Source organism: Oreochromis niloticus, linkage group LG13 (assembly GCF_001858045.2).
Source record: "Oreochromis niloticus isolate F11D_XX linkage group LG13, O_niloticus_UMD_NMBU, whole genome shotgun sequence".
NCBI lineage: Eukaryota > Metazoa > Chordata > Actinopteri > Cichliformes > Cichlidae > Oreochromis > Oreochromis niloticus.
The window spans coordinates 17806511-17825783 of NC_031978.2; the positions used below are offsets into that span (position 1 = coordinate 17806511).

The 19273-nt window shown below is 40.8% G+C and overlaps 3 protein-coding genes across 5 annotated transcripts; 1 reads left to right on the plus strand and 2 right to left on the minus strand.

Annotated features, from left to right (window-relative positions):
* Positions 1–75: 75 nt before the first annotated feature.
* On the minus strand, positions 76–4731 carry LOC100692737 (phosphoglycerate mutase 1). The gene is made up of 4 exons (XM_003451924.5): positions 4446–4731; positions 3492–3766; positions 2698–2878; positions 76–1107 (listed from the first exon to the last, which is right to left on the minus strand). The coding sequence occupies exons 1-4, from the start codon at positions 4582–4584 to the stop codon at positions 938–940; spliced, it is 765 nt and encodes a 254-aa protein (XP_003451972.1). The 5' UTR covers positions 4585–4731; the 3' UTR covers positions 76–937.
* A 4899-nt stretch (positions 4732–9630) lies between these two features.
* On the minus strand, positions 9631–12982 carry marveld1 (MARVEL domain containing 1). Its single transcript, XM_005456507.4, has one exon. It carries the CDS (start codon positions 12638–12640, stop codon positions 12155–12157), a length of 486 nt encoding a protein of 161 aa, XP_005456564.1. The 5' UTR covers positions 12641–12982; the 3' UTR covers positions 9631–12154.
* A 2709-nt stretch (positions 12983–15691) lies between these two features.
* On the plus strand, positions 15692–18962 carry LOC102080000 (arginine vasopressin-induced protein 1). Of its 3 annotated transcripts, none has more exons than XM_005456505.4 (3): positions 15692–15911; positions 16995–17358; positions 17442–18962. In XM_005456505.4, exons 2-3 carry the CDS (start codon positions 17009–17011, stop codon positions 17695–17697), a joined length of 606 nt encoding a protein of 201 aa, XP_005456562.1. In that variant the 5' UTR covers positions 15692–15911; positions 16995–17008; the 3' UTR covers positions 17698–18962. The 3 variants fall into 3 exon arrangements, with proteins under 3 accessions (XP_005456562.1, XP_025753506.1, XP_019222624.1); XM_025897721.1 differs by lacking the exon at positions 15692–15911 and adding an exon at positions 15946–16631; XM_019367079.2 differs by lacking the exon at positions 15692–15911 and adding an exon at positions 16658–16860.
* The last annotated feature ends 311 nt before the right edge of the window (positions 18963–19273 follow it).

Below are 19273 nucleotides of genomic sequence, written 5' to 3' on the forward strand. Positions count from 1 at the left end.
CATAGCACCATTCAAAATGCCAACAAATAACAAAGACAGCAACAACATAGAAGGAGACAGCATATAATTTAATCATAGACAAGCAAAGTAAGAGAAAAGGACTGTTAGTCTGTCCTTATCGTCCCGTCCTGCTCTCAAGAGATTGTAAAATGACATTCCGCTATTAGTGAAAAGGATGAAATGAATGACATAGAAAATAACTTATGTACACTTTGTGGTACTATTTATGTAAAAAAATATGGTAAATCTATATTTTGAATTAATTTCTAATATCCTACAATATCCCAGTATCCTGGATCACCCAAAGAAATAACAATGCCATCTAAACAGGTATAATTTCTTTACCACTGTCAGTATCTCACCAAAATAAAGTAGCAGTATTGTATGTGAGGTCAACAGAGACCTCATCTCTCAGTATTGCTAACCTTGGAATTGCCTGCACCATGAAATGCATACATGGATTTTAGTCTTTCCTCTGCTTTTTACTATTTAAAGGCATTCAAATATCACAACCATTTGCTTAATGATGTCACAGCCAAAGACTCGTTTCATGTAACAACAAAAACAAAGTTTTATAATTCTGTCATTAGTGAAAAAGGATATAACTTACATATTCTAGTTATTGTCTTTTTTGACATTATTTCTAATTCTCTTTCAATACTTACACTGTAAAGGCTATAATATAAGATTATAATGTAATATTTAGGCAAAAATATTTACAATCTCTTGAGAGTCTTGGCCCCCATGGCTTTAATGTATATCAGTCATTTACTGTCTACTGCTCCCCTGTACTGTACAAACAGACAGCAAACTACAGTATATTCATCACATATTACAACTCAAAATAAATCAGGATTTAGAGGAAACACTAATCTGAGGCCAGCTGTTAGGGGCAACCTGTTCCATCGTACACAAAGGGAGCTTTCACAGTGTTTTTTCACTTCTTGGCCTTTCCCTGAGCAGCAACGGCCTCCATGGCTTTGCGTACAGTCTCCTCGTCTCCAAGAAATTGCATTGGCTTCACTGGCTTCAGGTTTTTGTCGAGCTCATAGAGGATAGGGATCCCTGTTGGCAGATTCAGCTCCATGATGTCTTCATCTGACATTCCTACAAAAAGAACAGACAAAATGTCATTTTGTACAGATATACTGCAATTGCTGATACAGTGATTGACTACAGGGTACTCCATAATTCTCTGTATAACCATATCCTGTTTTGTTTTGTTTTTTCCTCTAGCCTATGCTTTTAGCTATAGCTATATTCCCTCATTAATGTCAGCTTATTTTATCTTTCGGTCCTTAGAAGCTTATAATAACCAACTAACCAAGTGGAACACCCTTTTGTTTGGAAGGGGAGCCTTAGGGGGGACCCTTATTTTGCTTTTCTTTTCTGTCATATTTCAAGCCATCCTACAGAACAAAATAGAATAGGTTAGTGAGGGTGCTCTCTACCGATATGGCCTACCAGGGCTGGAAAAACCCCCAACCTATTGTAAAGATTGTGAAAGCACATCTTAACTGATACATAGTGAAGTGTCAAAACTCATCATCAAATGTACATGGAGAGGAAAGGAGCTAAAAGGAAGTCCAGAGACGGTATAAAAGACAGGGATGACTTCTGTGCTGAAAATGTGAAGCTAATGCAGAAGTACCTTAACCTTAAAATGACTGTAAATGTTTAATAACTGTTTATTTGTAAAATTCAAATGATTGTGGAAAGAAGAAAAGACGAGCTTTATGAGGATATTCAATGTATTATGGTATCATAAGGGATTCACAAGGCTATGCTGTCTGAGCACAAACAAACAAACAAACAAAAACCAGCTCCACCTAGATTTTACCATGTGAACTTCACATCACCTTTCCTGTCAAGGATTTTGGCTAGAGAGAAAATTCAGCTGTTCCTGAAAGATGTGAATTTTTAAGAAACATTCTGTATGAATCTTGGTCAATAAAGGGTTAAACGTGCATTCTTCTGAACGAGGGGGGGTGACCCCCATGTTTACAAAAAGACTTGTGTTTATGGGAAAACAGCCCCTGGCTTCTTTGCTCTGTAACCTCAGTAAACACTTTCTTGATGTGTTTCTGGGCTCAGTCGCTAGTTTCAAGCAACAACATAAACATAACATATAAAGTCCATTTGTAAATTATGGTCATTATTAGAGTAGGAACGTAAAAGACACTCAGGCTTGCCAAACAGAAGTTACTAGCCAGTTAGTGTGACTTTTCACACTTTGATCCACCTCAGAGGGCGACAGTGAAAATGCTCAGTTCAAGCTTTTATAACAGGATCTTCATCGAACAATGACAATGGAAAACATCACAGTGGCTGTTTTATATGGTACATGATGGGTGTTCCAGACAGAGAGTGAGTAGAGGTGATAAAGCAAGAACATTAAAGCATGAATATATATATATTTGTGAACCTACCAAGTCAATTTCTGAATTTTAAAACATTTACTCGTGACTCATACTTTTGCATCAGATCTACCCTGTAACTTACACCATAACCAGAACCCCATTTTAACCCTGCACCGCAACCTTCTACGTAACCTTCCGAGAAATGTAACTACATGCATACTACGACGTGAATTGCATGAAAGGTTGTGGTGTAGGGATAAAAGGAGTTTCTGGTTACATCATCAGTTAGCATGTAGATTTCTCACGGAAGTCTAAGTGAAGCTTTAGTGTTACTCACCCTCCAAGTGCTTGACGATCCCCCTCAGACTGTTTCCATGGGCGGCGATCAGCACCCGCTTTCCCTGTTTGATCTGAGGGGCGATCTCTTCATTCCAGAAGGGCAGCGCCCGTGCAATGGTGTCTTTAAGGCTCTCACAGGAAGGAAGCTGGTCCTCAGTCAGTTCTGCATAACGACGATCCTGCAAACATGACAGCGTCATTGTGCAAACTAAATAACAGAACAAAAAACAGAGTTAGCATCTTAAGCTTTATTTTACCCCCCCACCCAAAAAACCCCATGTTTTTTTATATTACAATTCAAAAATAGCAAGGAAGACAAGAGCTATTTGTTTCTACCTTAACTTGAACTTTGAACCTAAACGGAAAAGAACTCTTTCAGTCATACATTAACTCACACTGAACTTACTAGTAGGCAATAGCATTAAGGCTCCTGCTGGCAAACAGTAATCTACTACGTCTCTGTGGTGACCATGCTTGATTTTTGCAATGTTGTGTGTGTAAATACATAAAGCTTTTTGGTATTTAAGCTAAGTATGCTGGAGACACAAAGATTGAGACACATGACATTAAATCCACTATTTTCTCTCTAAATACTCGTGCCATTTCTGCTGATTTCTCTCACACAGCTGGTTAGGCCTGAATTCAGAGATATGTTTAAGTTGTGGCTCATTTTTGTTAAGTTTGTCTGGAGATACTTGATTAAGAAAGTCAATATGTACAAAACCATTGTTTCTCTCGGACGTCAGCAAAGTTCATTGATTGTGTTCATGCACTGCCAATATGATATCTTACCTTGCTGATGATAGTGTAGTAGTCGTGGTCTGGACCCATGGGAGGAGGTGGGATATCAAATGAGCGCCTCCAGATCTTCACCTGAGCCTCTCCGTGCTTGGCAGCAGTCTCTGCCTTATTTAGCCCCGTCAGGCCTCCGTAGTGACGCTCGTTTAGCCGCCATGTCCGATGAACAGGCACCCACATCTGGTCAATGCCGTCCAAAACCAGCCACAGTGTCCTGATGGCCCGCTTCAGCACGGAGGTGTAGCAAATGTCAAACTCAAAGCTAGCATCTGCGAGATTCATAGAGTGGGAGACACTGGAGGGTTTTTTTTTGTCTGGTAAAATATATATTTCTACAGGAATACTTGCATAGTTGTGTAGTTATTACATTTCTTCACTCTGTTGTCTAAGAATAACACCTGGAATATGATGGTATAAAGAGAGATAACAAGCCTGTATCTCAGGCCTTGCAGAAATTACATTTAGGATTGCTCAGAGCTCAAGGTGATGTCTTCAGTATGCTTCTGCAGTCAAAAACCTCAACCTCATAGTAAAAGATATGGTGCATATAACAATGAAAAGCATCTAATTATAAAACAATGACAGCTGTTTGGTATGACTGCACGGAAAAATGACTATTTTGGCTGGGGCTCAGCAGTCTAGCTATTATTGATTGCTCTGTATAAAAATTAGGTCTTCTGATTAAGGTTGGGTGAAAGAGCCAGTTGCATGAACATTTATCTAAATACATTACTTTGCAGGGCTTCTTTTTTTTCTCTTTGCTCTGCAGGCCTTTATTATTTCTGTTGTAGTGCAGCCACATAAAAGCATCGCCTCAGCACGTCTGCACACGGTCAGGGGGCGGTATATGACACGATGCGCTCAGAGTATGCGGTTATGCAATTGCTACTTGCCGAGAGCGTAATACCACACGGAATGAAGGAAGACTTCACATCGGTTCGTCCTCACCTTTTAGGGCCTGTCCTCCTCTCTTCGCCTCCTTTTCACCTGTTTCGCTCAGATCTGCATCAAACCACCCACAGAAGCGATTCTCCTGGTTCCAGTTGCTCTCTCCGTGACGAATCAGCACTAATTTGTAGGCTGCCATGACTGATATAGATATGTCTCAGCCGATTGCTTCAGTCAGTGAAAACTAGTTAGTTTAAGTATTTTTTTGAAGGATGCTGAGGATGCTGAATCTATACCCCCCAACTCCAGAGACACAGATGACTCCACTTGCTGCTGTCAAACCGTTTTATCCCTTGGATTGGCTACTCCCCCCCTTCCTGGTTTTCACAACCAATGAGGCTCAGCAGAATGACGTTTATCAACCAATGGGCGAGGTGGGAGTGAACGGTGGAGAATCTCTGACCTTCATGTTGTACATTGTACTCTATTGATTTTCTTTAGGCTGTTTGTCTTTTCAACAGTATCTATCTATCTATCTATCTATCTATCTATCTATCTATCTATCTATCTATCTATCTATCTTTTATGGGTATAGTGTAAGAAAGCAGCATGAAAGAAAGAAAGGTAAAGAAGTTAATTCTCTAATGGACATTTGCATTTCTAATAATCCAGTTGCATCTCTATTTTACCTATTTGTGCTTTGCCTATAAAACATTTAACTGTTGCTACTGCTTACTGAAATGGCTATTATACATTTAAAATCTATTGCTATCAATACCCGTTTCATATTTTAATTTTTCCTTGGACTCTATTAGAAGTATTGCATAATTTGTTGAGCTGTCTTCTCATTGGTTGCATTTCACAAACAGAAAGTTTGAACAGCAGTTGGATAGAGATGCTATGCTACTAACTGCCTGGCAACCAAATTAGTAACAGCCCCTCTTATTTTCCAGCAGAGATTACAGAGAATTTTTGTATATATGATGACTTTATTATTTGTTCATCTGTAATATGAACACCCACTTCAGTAATTGGTATAATTTTTCATGATAGGAAATAAAGAAAAGCATAACAGTTCCCTTTAAAGTGTGGGAAAATGACCAGGATCACCCCGTGACACTGAAATGTAGCAATCGTGTATTTATAGAGAGATTGTTAAGAACGAAAAGGTTAAGTAACCGCGTTTGTAAGAAAGTAGCAATATTAAAACAACAAAAAGGAGCTGATATGAGAGACGGGTGGTGTGACATACTGAATAAAATCTTACGAATAACAAATAAAAGCAAAATCTGAGTAATGCATGTCTGACTTATCTGCAAGCCTAAACGTCTGGTGAAGAAACTTCACTTTTGTCCAGCTTCAGATTTAATATCAAATTTTTCACTGCAAACCTGCCGAAACACAGCATAATTATAGCCGCATACTCCGCTTTTGTGCAAATGCTGATAAACAGCCATATGTGACGGTGTTTCAAAGAGTTTCTTATCATGTCTGAAGTCTTGGGTGCCAAGAGTTGGCTGTTCAGTCAAGTTGAGAAATCAGTGACACTCAGCAGTCACTGGTTCTTTCAAGTTTTTATTTCATTGCTGCATCAATGTTTCTCCTCTTCATTTCATTACAACCATATGTTACAACTGGAATTGTTAGACTTGGATCAGTAAATGGGACTTTTCCCCTTCATCCACTGTTACATCCTACTTTTGACAGATATTTTTGCTACATTTTTTTTAAAGCAAAGTCTTTATGAGTGGTAAACAAATGTTGGTATTTTGATTGTGTTGTCACTTTTAGTCTCCTGGTCCTGCTCTAGATCTAAACTAATCCAATTTAAAATTGCCTTTGTATTGCTTCTTAGAAATTTCCAGTGAAGCTAGTCAGTGCTAAGAATGGTCCTCTTTGCTAAATATGGACTTGTGTGTTCTGATGTTATGTTTTCTAATACTGCAATACTACTAAGTATTCAGTGGGAACAACATTTTTTTGTACATGTGAAGAGTGTCTGAAAGCTGATTTACTGGAACAAGCCTCTGATGAGTCAATGAAAACCACATGGATATCATCAAAAACCTTCTTCGGTGTAAAGAGAACTCAAGAAAACTGATCTTTTGTAGAAGTAGTTAAAACAGTCAGTGCTGTTTGTGTAACCAATAAAGTTCAGTAGATGAACAAGAAATAGTACATATCTGTAATATTTCTCTTAATGTTTCTTAATAGTCTTGACTAGGATAAATGAGAGAAATACACTCACTCACCACTTCATTAGTTACACCTTGCTACTTGCATAGATTCAATAAGTTGCAGGAAACATTCCTCAGAGATTCTGGGTAAAAATTACATAATAGCATCACACAGTTACTGCAGATTTGTCAGGTGCTTTGAGTAAAGTCAACTCACTGTAATGTTAAAGAAACTGGTTTGAGATGATTTGAGCTGTGAGTCACATTTGTGAAGCAGCCATCAGATGATGGGTACACAGTGGTTATAATGTGACAGCAACAAAATTTAGGCAGGTTGTAGCGTTTGAACTATGCTCAGTTGGTAATAAGGAGGCCCAGTGTGTGCCAAGGAAATACCTATATTCCATCATTACACCACCACCATCAGCCTGACTCGTTGATGTAAGGCAGGATGCACCGAATCCTAAGAGACGAATCCTGATACATCGAATTCAGACCCCAACATCTGAAATCTACAGAAAAAAATACAGATTCTCAGAGCAGGCAAAGTTTTTTTCTGTCTTCTATTGCCCAAATTTGGCGAGCCTGTGAGAATTGAAGTTGAGTTGAAACTAGATTTGAGCTACTGTTGCCCTTATATGTTCTCAAAGCAGCCTTGGCATCACCTCTGACATCAACAAAGTGAACACTGAGTTCACCGAGAGAACTGCAGCTCACTCTTTGTAACTGCTAGAGATGGCTGTGCAGAAAAATCCCAGTAGATCTGCAATTGCTAAAATACTTCAGCAGAAAGTCTTGACTATGTCTACTTGCATAATGCATGGAGTTACTGCCACTGAACTGTCTGACTAGAAATTTGTTCAACAAATAGTTGAACAGGGGAAACTAATAAAGTGGCCAGAGAGTGTATTTACAAGTTTGCATGAAATTTTGACTCACTTTTGATGTGTCAGACCTCAGACCCACTTAAGACAACAGTCAAACAATCCATTGTCCCACTGCAGCCCTCTCATGACTCTCAGTGGCTGTGGATGGGACAGCTAAGAGATTGTCCCAATTGTGCCTCCTTGTGGGTAAAATTAGTCCTTGCTTGCAGTCACTGAGGATGCCTGGATCATAGCAATAATTTCTGTGTGTGAAAAGTTGTGCGATACACATAGATTTTAGACATGTAGAGATCTGTGGCGCAGTTGAATCTATTAGAAACAAGCCAATGTGTGAAAATCTGAAGTTTAAAAGTAAAACAAATATCATTTCTTTTTTTCTTGTGTCATGTCTTCAGGCACATTTGTTTTAAACACATTCTAAACTGAGGGGATATGGGTTGAAAGAGGTATGTGCTGTTTTTCCTTACAACAGCAGTGTGATGTAACAAAAAGTGTTTGGATCCCTCTGTGTGAAGACTGTGCTTGGGTAAACTTGAGCTGGGAAACAGTTCAGAGCCATGTGAGCTATTAACAAGGACTCCATGATCCACGCTTGGAAGGAATGTTTGTTTTACATCCCAGAGTGCGTCTGTGTACACAGCACATAAAGAGTTTTGGGGCACAGGAAAAATAATCATCTTTGACATTAAGTTTTAATGACGAATGAATGAAGGGTGAATAATGTAAGTTGGAAATAAGAATCATTAAATGTCAGACAGAAAATCTGCTATTTTATCCACCCAGTGACGCAAAAGACTTCACCACACCCTCCCCTTTTTCCTGACACATTCACTCTGTAACACACTCAACATCTTGACTAAGGACTGGCAGACTGAGGAGGGAAGCTGTGGTATTTTCAAGGCTATAAATAGCAATTATTCTTTCCCATCACTCGCTGGCATTCCCCTCGCACAACACATGAACACTGCGAACATTCAGAAATTGTCTGGGCAAAAACTGCTGTAACAGATATAAGAATAAGAAATCCCAGTTACCATAGGAAACCAGAAACTGAAACATCACTGGCAAATAAACCTTCCATGCCCAGAACACTGTGCTGATTCATGCCTTACACAGACAGGAAATGTCAATCTCAGATTCTTGCTGGGAACTCAAAGACGTTTTTGCACATCTTCCCCTTTCACATCCCCCCCCCCCCCCCCCCCCCCCCCCCCCCCTTGCTCATTCACTTGTTCAGTTGGCCTCCGTCTGGTTTGTCAGCCCCTCTTTCCCTCTCTGCAGCGGTGGAATGTACGTCTCAGCACTTGCCGATGAAAATGTGCTTAACAGGGCACGGCTGTGTGCTTTTGTCGGTGTTTTCATGTTTCATCTGAGTACACGTAACCTCCCCAAGTGAGACAGGATTTCTGCCAACAGGAAATAAAGAGCCAAACAAACTGATAGGACACACGGGTAGGACAGAACACTTCCAGTAGGAGTTACCCACCCAGAATTTGGGTCGCTAGGAACACGGAGGTTCTCTTCCAGTCTTGGAGTTGGCTCTTACTGTTAAAAAATACAGTGTCATAGGCCACCAGGTCTGGTCGGTGAGAATGCTTTGCCAAATCATCTACTGGGATGAAGATCAGGACTAGGCTCAGTAAAAAGAGAAGGATGTGGTTTTAAAGTGAATGTTTCTTAAATGTGAACATTTCCTTTTGAATAATGCTGAGCATGTATAAATCCCAAAATGTTCAAAAGATGGATGCATGTTTATTTCAAGTCTGTCTTAAAATTATACAGAAGGTATTTCGATCACTTCTTATGTTCTCGGTTCCTCTTGTCCATAATCATCCTGACCAGATGTCAGCATAAGGCATCAGGGACAGAATTTCAATCAATTTTTTAAAATCACTCATCATATGATTATATGTTTCCTCTCATATTAGAGGAAACAGCTCTACTCACCGCTTTTGTGGACAGGAAGCAACAAAACTGCTTCCACTGCATGTGTGGAATTTTCAAAATAAGAAAATGTCTCCAAATGAAAATCAAAGACAGGTGATACAGTTCCACATGGTGTGCTGTGTGTTCCTTTTAAATTTAGCCAGACTGAGCCTCCTGTTCATCTAACCTGTTAAATACTATACGTCTGGCGGAATAAAGTTTTGTTTTTAAACAAAAAAACAAGACAGTCTTGGATTTGGTTATCTTACCAGTGATTTAATTACAACCATAAGACATAGTCATGTCATTGTTATCCACTTTTGGCCTCATTGTTAGATCAATAAAGTTTTTCTGTGACATCAGTCCAAGGCAGCAGTTTGTAACAGGGTGCTGTGCTTCCAAGGAGAGGCAGAGGAACTCTTTATAACTTGGTTGCTTGCAAAAGGGTGGGAGAGCGCACGCAGGCATACAGGAAACGTCTCTTTGGTCGACTTGCCAGAATAAATATCACACAGTTGGCACTCCAGGGTATGGTCTGACTCTATATGTACTATGTGTCTGGGTTTTATTTTCTCCCCATGTAGCTTTAAAAAAACAACAACAAAAACCCCCCAAAACAACAACCTCGCCCATGTTGCACCCACACCCGTAATTTCCAGTCTCGCTACCTGTGATTAAATGGGCTCATTGTTTGGACAATCGATGTAATGTTTATGAAGCAAACTCACAATGAACTCATTCACAAAAAACAAGATCTTTAAACTGCGGTGAGTGAATAACGAGGAGCCTGTAAATGTGGTCAGGTTTAAAGGTTTAAATGTGGAGACTCCTTTTCTGGCCTTAACTGTGAGCATCCACCGTCACCGTGAGTCATCCAAAACTTAAACTGACTCTCCGTGGGTACTTTCAGTATCAAACTGAAACCATGGCTTCGGTTTGATACTGCTTTGTTTAAAGTGGGCTGTTGTGTGCCGTCTCCATTTGGTTGTATACAACAGTGCTTTCCCACAGGCGCCGACACGTGGACAGGACGACACTCCTGATCTCAGAGGGGGAAGGGAGGGGTGCATGTGTGTGTGTGTGGAAGGGGGGCTTCTTCCCTCCTTTAGAAGCACTAGATTTATATCCTGACCCTCCAGCTGGTTAATGTTAACCCTTTCACTCCTAAAATTCTGGCCACAGATGTTTCCCAAAATCAAAAGCAATTTTTTCCAGCTCTTTTTCAGATAATAATTCAATTGTACTGCTGATCTATAATCTATTAACTGCATGGCTGTTGCTTTTATTCTGGTGCTTGATGCTAAAATTTGGAGTGGTAGTAATACAACATTTCATCCTTGCGCTCCTCTCCAAGAAAAACTCATCATGGTTTGTTGCCAGTATGCAAGGCAAAAAAAAAAAAAGTAAACTCCAAAAAAGGAAGTGTGTGTGTTTGTGTTTTTTTAACTACATATCAGCAATGAATACAAATCAGCCTCTTTATAATGAAGGTGGCCAAAAAGTTGCCAGAATGTAGTTTTAGGTGCTGTTCAAGCAACTTGTCTGCAGCATGTTTTTAGGAACTGTATGCTGACTGGAATATATGAGACATCAAATCATCTTCTAACTCATTGGGCTTTATTTTCATTGGCTGAATGTTAGCCCACCTCCAGAACCCCAACAGACTGTTCCGGTAAGAACAAGCCTCTTCCCAGATTATTGTTCACGCGAGACTAAACACACGCACTCAGACATCTTTGGCAAAGTAGGATAACTCCCAGACAACTCCATCCTACAGTGCATGCATTTTGTTTGTGCCCCTGCGAATGAGTCATTTTTCTTCAAGAAGCACATAGGTCTAAGGTTTGATGTCTTTCATGTGGTTTTGTGGCAATCCCTGCTGATTGGCCGACGCTTTTATCTGCCAAAAGGAAGTTCCGTTGCTGTTAAGCTCTAATTATGTGTTTCATTTAAAAAAAGAAAAAAAGACCACAAAAGGCTCGGTGCGCTGTGTGCTCTTTGCTCGGTTTTGTCTCCAAATTTAATTAAAACAATGTCCTGAAGCAGCTTATCTGAAAGCACTGATACACGATCACAATGAAAGAAATAGCTCACTGACTGACTAGTGTTTATTATAAAAGCCACAATGAACTGTTAATAAAGGTTTTTGTTCAGCATACACACTGTAGCACCAATCACATCTGTGTTGTGGAGTTGTTGTTATCACCTTGTTGTTGAGTATACAGCATTCGGACAGAAGGCACTGATTTAAAAAACAAACAAACAAACAAACAGATTTTTCAGTCCAACTTTTTAGTAAAAAATAAGTAAACATAAAAATATATTTAAAAAGGTAATGAAAATAAACCCCTGTTAAAACAACTGTAGCAATTCTATAAAAAAAAGTTTAAGGTGGACTGTTAACCAGTACCAATACTAATCTGGAAAATGTAGGCTATGTTAAGGCCATTTCACTGTTACCACTAAATATACTGCTAGGCCACAATAACAAGTCCATACATTAATATTATAAGAGTCTTCATAACTATATAGGCTATTGTTGAGCTTAACAAGGAGACAACACAGGGCACTTAGCCACCATACCAACAGGTCTCTTTCATGTAAGTAACCATTAAACACACACCAATAAACAGTGGCCGATCCTGTTTCGCCACCACCGTGGATTGTTAAGAGAGAGGAGAAAACAGAGATTAGAGTAACCGTTGAGTGAAATTACAGTGACGTTAACTATTCCTCATCTTGCCATGACCACCCTTGAGCACCCACGCTGCTCAACAGTTTACCCTCTTTGACACTTTCTGCACGCTCCAAAAATAACGGACAGGAGGTAAGCCAGGCAGCTGAAGCAGGCGAACACAGCGGCTGTCAGGTAGACTTTGTACAGACATGGATGCTTGTACTGAGGCAAGTTGCAGAAGGAGTTTCGATCGGTATTGTAGATCATGACGCCTATGGCCGGCAGGTAGAGCACCGAGGCGAACACGTCGTGCGCCAGGTTGGTGCACGACCAGCGATCCCCTCCCAGCAAAGGCACGAGGTCCTGCTTGTCCAGCAGGGTGAGGAAGAAAAGGGCCAGGGTGAGGAGCCAAAAGAAGACAGCGACGAACAGCACGAAGTGGATAGACCCCCCGTATTTGTTGGCGGCGATGGTGACCCACAGGCAGGCTCCGAACACGATCTGCAGGATCCGCGTAATTCCCATAAAACTCCTGAGGAACTTCAGGATGTTCCCCCTCACCTGCGGCTGGGGAGGTTGGGGTGGCATCGCTCTCTCTCCTCCTCCGGTCACTCTCGGTCCACTTTTTCCCGAACAGGGCGGGTGCTTTTTTGCCAGCTGCAAACAGCTGGGGAAAAGATGGGCAAAGTGTGAAAATAAAAGGCCTGGAGGGCCGGGCTTCTGGTGGGACAACAGGGAAGCCAAAAGCGGGTGAGTGTGGGGTTAAAAGGGAACTCTCTGTTCTTTCCACAGCCCCGGAGTTTTGAAATGATAAACCTTCTTGTGTGTTTCGTCTTTTCCGTTTCCTCCGTTGAATGTAGCATCTGTGTAGGGGGCTGGGAGATGGATAGGGGGTGGCCTGTAATTCAAAGCCTGCTCCTCCTCTGCTGGACTGAACGGACATTTCACCCATCCGCTGTTAGATTCCTTTTTATATACTAGTGTGACCAGGGGCGATTTTAGCCCATTTTTGGGGGGTGCTTCAGTATTTGCTGTTTGTGTGACACACTACTAAAAATATAAAAAGCATACAGTACTTGGTTGAGACGGAACATTTTAACAACAAAAGTATAGATAACCCTCCCCCCTCCCAAAATGGTTTGTTCCAGCTCGCCCCCACTCTGGCTCTAGGGTCATTGCTGCCAGAGCGATGGTAGCTGAGACGCAGCGGAGCGGAGGTGGAGTGCCTGGATTAAAACAGGACATATTAGCAGCATTTAACCTTGAGTTACTCTTTATGTAGTTAGATAGGAGTCATGTTTCTTTTTAGCTGAAAAACATTACACCAGGTAACCTGCAGTGTTGAAAACGTGTTTTCCAATGATGTTTGCTACCCTACAATCCGTCCTACTCTGTAGTAAATTCAGCGACATTTGACCGTCCTGTTGCTCCCACTGAAATGTATACAGCCTATTTAAAATCTAAAACTTAAAATTGTCCGTAGCCTGCTGTTGTTACCACTGTCCTGTTTGAAATGGATACTAACTAGCTAACTGACTGAATGCCCATTAACCTTATAACTCTTGTTGTGTGTGTGTGTGTTTGTGTAGAGAGAGACAGTCAAGTTCATAATGGATATAAGGAAGTTTTTTCAAAAACAGGAGCCACATTCAGGTAAAAGTGTAAGAACAAATGATCCGTCAATAAAGGATAATGTTGGATCAGTGTTTCAATATTTTATATCTTTTATTAGATGTTCATGTGGTTTGGTTATTTGCCTTTTGGTTGAAAGTACACTGAGAGAGGACTTTTTGTTAGTGATCTTAATAATTTCTTTTTTCATATTAATGTAATTTTTTCATCTAATTGAATACAATCTATTTGTGTATGATTGTCAGTCCAAAGAGGGAGAGAGGAAAGAGGGAACGTGAGGAGAAAGTACAAGGTCAGGAAGAACCAGGTAAGAAAACAGACAGGGAACAGTGACAGGCAAAACAGAAACTATTAAACTGACGAAGAGAAAAAACCTGATTTTATTCATACAATCAGGAAGTTGTGCTCTCCCTATATTAAAGCTGCTATACAGAATCTGCAAAACAAACTGGGTTGAAACATTTTTGACCCTCTTTAACAACATTCCAACATAACATTATCATTGATTGAGGAGATTAAAATTAATGATATATTTTTATGTGGTTCAGCCACAACTCCACTAAAACCTCAGCCAGTAATAGGTAGGCTAACTTTTGGACCGTCCAGTTGTCTGTTTGACTGCCGCATACAGACTTATGCGGCAGAGAAACACTTATCAGTGTTTCTCAAACTTTTTACAGTGTGCACCACCTGAGAAAAATGTCAAGCTCTCCCAAGTACCACTATGAAAGCATGAAACTCATAAAATTTACAACACAAAATTAGTATTATTAAATTAGTTAAATTAGTATCTGCAGTAAAGATTTTTTCATACATTATATACATTCTGCCACAGGCAAAGTTGCCTCCATTTTTATAGTTTTTTATTAATATTTTGTAATAATTTATTCTGTTTTGGGAGTGTTTTTTATGTATCTGTATTATATTATACATACACATTAAAAGTGAATCTCTGTCCAAAACATGCACTCAGTTTACTTCTTACTCACTATGAGCATCATTTAAATAACCTTTATCAGATTTGATGGTTTTGTTACAGACTTCTCAAAACAGTGTTTTGCTTTTCTTTCACAAATGTGGGGATTAAATTGTGTTAAAATGTACAAAACAGTGATGTCATGTTTGTGACGAGGACCCAGGCAGAGAGAGACTTGATGAATTTAAGAATCTTATGATTTAATAAAGAAATTTGCAGACTTGCACAGAGATGGCAAAATTATGATGACTGATAACGGAGATGAAGACAACAGACGATGAGGACAGGGAGGAACAGGGGTTTACATGCACCAAGGAGACAGTCAGAGGGAACTCGGGACAACTGGAGACATTTAAGGATGCAGGGACTGACAGAGACAGGGAAGAAGTCTCATCGTGACGTGTAAAGCTTATCTTGCCGGCTGGGCAGCTCTGGGTGCTCAGCACCCCCAAAGCTCTGATCCTAGAATCGCCCCTGAGTGTGACTCTGAATGCATAACATGAATGTACAAACATCAAAACTCGACGCTTCAACTTTAGAGCCAAGAAACTTTAGTTTCTTTCGGCTGAAAAATCCATGCCTCGATTCCAGGAGGAGACACACATCCCTTTGGGATTGCGTCAGGAAGGGCATCCGGTCTAAAAACCTGCCAGATCAAAAATATAGGCTACCGCTGTGCCAAGCCCTTGTTTAATAGGGGACCAGCGGGAAGCGCTTCTTATTCTTCTTCATTATCAAGATGTGGCATTTTTCTCCACTTTGCCTTTCCGCTCTAACATGCCATGATAATACACCGTCTGTTCGTACAGCACCAGTGTTTATGAGCCCCATGCGTCACTGTGTTTACGTGTGTTAGGCGCAGGATTATCACATGTTACTTCTTTCTCTCATAACTGACAGATGCTTCTCGTGCCAGCCAGGCTCATTGACGTCAATGGATTTCAGTGCGCACGCCCTACGTGGCCAATAGGCGGGACCAATGACATGTCCCACCCAGTTAAACCGATTATTGGTGGAACGAAAACGTCGAACAATCCCAGACAGGCTGGAGTAGAATATACTTCAGATCTTATTCGACTCGTTTGTGATTGACAGCCAGACCGATGACACTTACTGATCGCGGAGGCTGGACAAACCCGGTCCTGCAGCGGCTGGAGTAGTTTTGAGTGGAATAGGCACACCGATGAATACAAAGCAGAGAAAGAGAGAGATGCGATAGAAGAAAAGTGAGCATTTCGGTGTCATCTTCGGGTAAGCAGAAGCTTTTTAATTGTCCACATGACTCTCATGAGATTCTTGTTTTCTGCCTTTTGCCCACAGGGCAGCCACCGCAGCGCGGATTAGGGCAATTATTTTTCATTCTCTGCATGCATGTTGCTTTATTTTTTAAAAAACAAGGTTATTTCAAGGATCAACTAAACTTTTTCCAGAAGGGTTCATTTTGAAAGCGACCCGGTAGGTTGTCTGCAACAGTGATCCGCAGCTGTTTGTTATGCAAACAGTAAACGCAGCAAGGGGAATGAAAGGAGAAGTCAGTGACGTTTCGGTTGGTCTAACCTACTTTTAAAGCGAACGCTAAATAGCTCTGTAGATGTGCGACTTTGCGTTAAAGCCGCACACCGCAGCGTCACTGTTTGGATGTCATGCAAGGTAGCTTACAATGTGAATTCTTGTTTATAATTTGGCTGTGATGACACACACTCGCAGAGCACAGGAAACTGTCCGAGGCTTCTACGGTTATGAAACATGTAGAACAAAATAGTTAATGTATAACAGAGAAAGCAGACGTGGACCTTTGCAGAATGAAACTTGGTTCATAGAGTGTTGGAAATTTCCTTCCTGGCCAGGAGCTGATACATCTGAGACATTAATGTACATAAATAATGCTGGGCTTAAACAGAAGAAATGCAGGCTGGATTAAACAAGTAATTCTTTTAGTTGGATTACAGGTGAAAGCTGTGCAGGAAGGCGGTAAGTACACGTTTATCGAGGTCACTGAAATGAGTGCTCCACTGACCCATGATCAGTCATGACCTTGATGACTTATCTATCTGGTAGTGTCCCACTCAGAAGCTCACTGTATGTGAAAGCAAGACAAGGTTACCATCTGCAGTCTAATGGGCTTTGACGTGCAGCCTGTCACTCACTTCCTAAAGAAGGATTATAGAATCAAACTTCAAGACTCACAGCTGACTGCCAGGTGCTTTGACAGCTGTAGATTTCCACATGGCGTGACCATTGTGTTGTTGTTGTTTAAAAAAAAAATCAAATATGAATTTAAGATCCTAAGCACCCTTCATGTCAGAGCTGAAACTCTTGGTTCCTTCTCCACAGCATAGACCCCGTGTATGCCACCTTTGCCCGTGTTTCTCTGGATGGATAGTGGACCCGCCTCACCTTCTTCCTCCATGTTGGCGGGCCGTTCCACATTGTGGCGTCTGTCTGAGAGGAGGAGCAGAAAGGCCGGCTCAGCGAACATTTTCAGCAATGTGAATCTGTGGCAGCTCCAGAGGCTCTTCAGGGCAGCAGGGGACCAGGATGCGGAGCAGAGGGCCCAGTTAATTTGGGGCCACGGAGATGAGGCTGAACTTGCTAAGGCCTTAATAGGACTGAGGGCCCGAAGCCACCGCAAAGGGCTGAGGACTAATGGAAGGGATGCGTTGGGCACACACTGGCTGCGAGCCTTCAGCCACCTCAGGTAGAAACACTGCTAACTTAACACATATTCAAAAAACTCAGCCTTTCAGTTACGTGAATCTGAAAGGAATTTTTGTCCCTCAGGATTGGGGAGAGCTCACCAAGTAGCCAGGGGAAGGATCCCAGCGAGGAGAGTGATTCTGAGGCAGGAGCACAGAGCAGTCCAGAGCCCCGAAGACACACCTCAGTAGGAACAGGAAGAGTAGCAGGGTCCTCAGTGGTACTAAATGAGAGCCAGGACCCTGCAATGACACCTGAGAAACCAGTCAGATCCAACTCAGTACTGAGAAGAGGAGGGGAGAACAAACCAGAGAGATACCTCCACCGAATACTCCACTGACTTCACAGTCAAAACTGGAACGAGGTTGAAATATAACACAGGCACAGATAAGGCAGTGGCAGTTTTAAGTGGAACTAATAATGGAAAAGTTTCTCATAATACCAAAGTGTCTTATTAGCAGGATCTGCCCTGTGGCACACCTGCACTACACGTCCACTTGAACATTTCAGCAAAATCCATTGACTGGTTGAAGGTATCTCACACCTTTTTACAGTGAATGGCTCTCCATAACTGCCTTGTGTTTTCTTAAATTCATCCTACCAGCGACACTAACCAGGCACACTGACAATTTATTATTGCTGATATGAGTTTAAGTGGTTTCCATTTTGAAATCAGTATCCGGACAACCCATTATACTATAACTATACTATAACTTTATTGCAAAGTCACACTTTTGGTACCACCAGAAGGCATATGTATTTCCATATTATATACTTTATGTATGCACACATGTTTATATGTTTGTAATTTAGCTTGAAAAGATGTTAATGTTCAAATTTTGTATTAACACTAACCAATGCTGAAAAAGGAAAATATCACATAAACAAGATCAGGTGCATTTTACCCCCATGTTCCTGAGTCATGAGTGTGGTACATTACACTACGTTATAAATATTATGAAAAGTAGGAATAACACTGGACTCAGGTCATTGTACAGAGTGAATGAGTCAACTGTTACATTGATTGAACTGCTGCACCAGCTTATCTTGTCCTTGGTTTGTGCTTCAGTAAGCAGAGATAAGTAGAGAATGCATAAGATGTTTATTAAGTCTGACAACACAGAAATTAGGTAAATAGAAAGAGGAAGGATGCTTGAGTGTCTAGATGGTGGAATAAAAGAGATTTAGAGATGCAGGTTGGACAATCATAGGCTTAAAAGAGTGAATGAAGGATATACATTAAAAAGTAGCCACAGCAGACTGATTAGCTCACATATAGCGCCACCAGAAACAAATCAAGAGGCAAATTCTGAAGGGAGTGGTTAAGCAGATCAAAGCATTAATAATAGAATAAAGATGATGGATTCCCAGCGTATTGAATAGAATTTTCACCAAAGCTTCATTTGTTTAAAGTGTCAGGAAGTCAAAAATAATACATTTTGAGTGCAATGCTCACTGTGCAGGGAAAGGCAAACTTGAAAAAGCATTGCTCAAGCTCACAGTGTGAAATCCCGCTGTGCCGATGAATGTAAAACCTCGTCAGATGGCTGGAAACTGAAGTTGTCATTTCTGATTTTTAGTAATAAAGTGAGTCTTTGTATTTTCTCTCTGGTGTATTTGTGTATTTGTGAGAGCAGCGTTCACGTCGACCTTCAGTCACTAGATGGCGCCAAAGGGTTTACTTTGTGGTTAAAGCGCTGTATTGAGCATGGTTATGTCTCTCATACTTTCATTGCATATTAAAATTTTCATGAACTTAAAGGTCAGACTAATTTTATTAGACAAACAGACAATCCTGTTTCTCCAGTCTTTAATGAGGAGTATCCAAGCTTTAGGGTAGCAGCCCTGTGTGTGTTCTTCAGCCTATGCTTCAGTTTATTTTAAAGAAACTCTACGTCATTCATTTTCTCAACAAT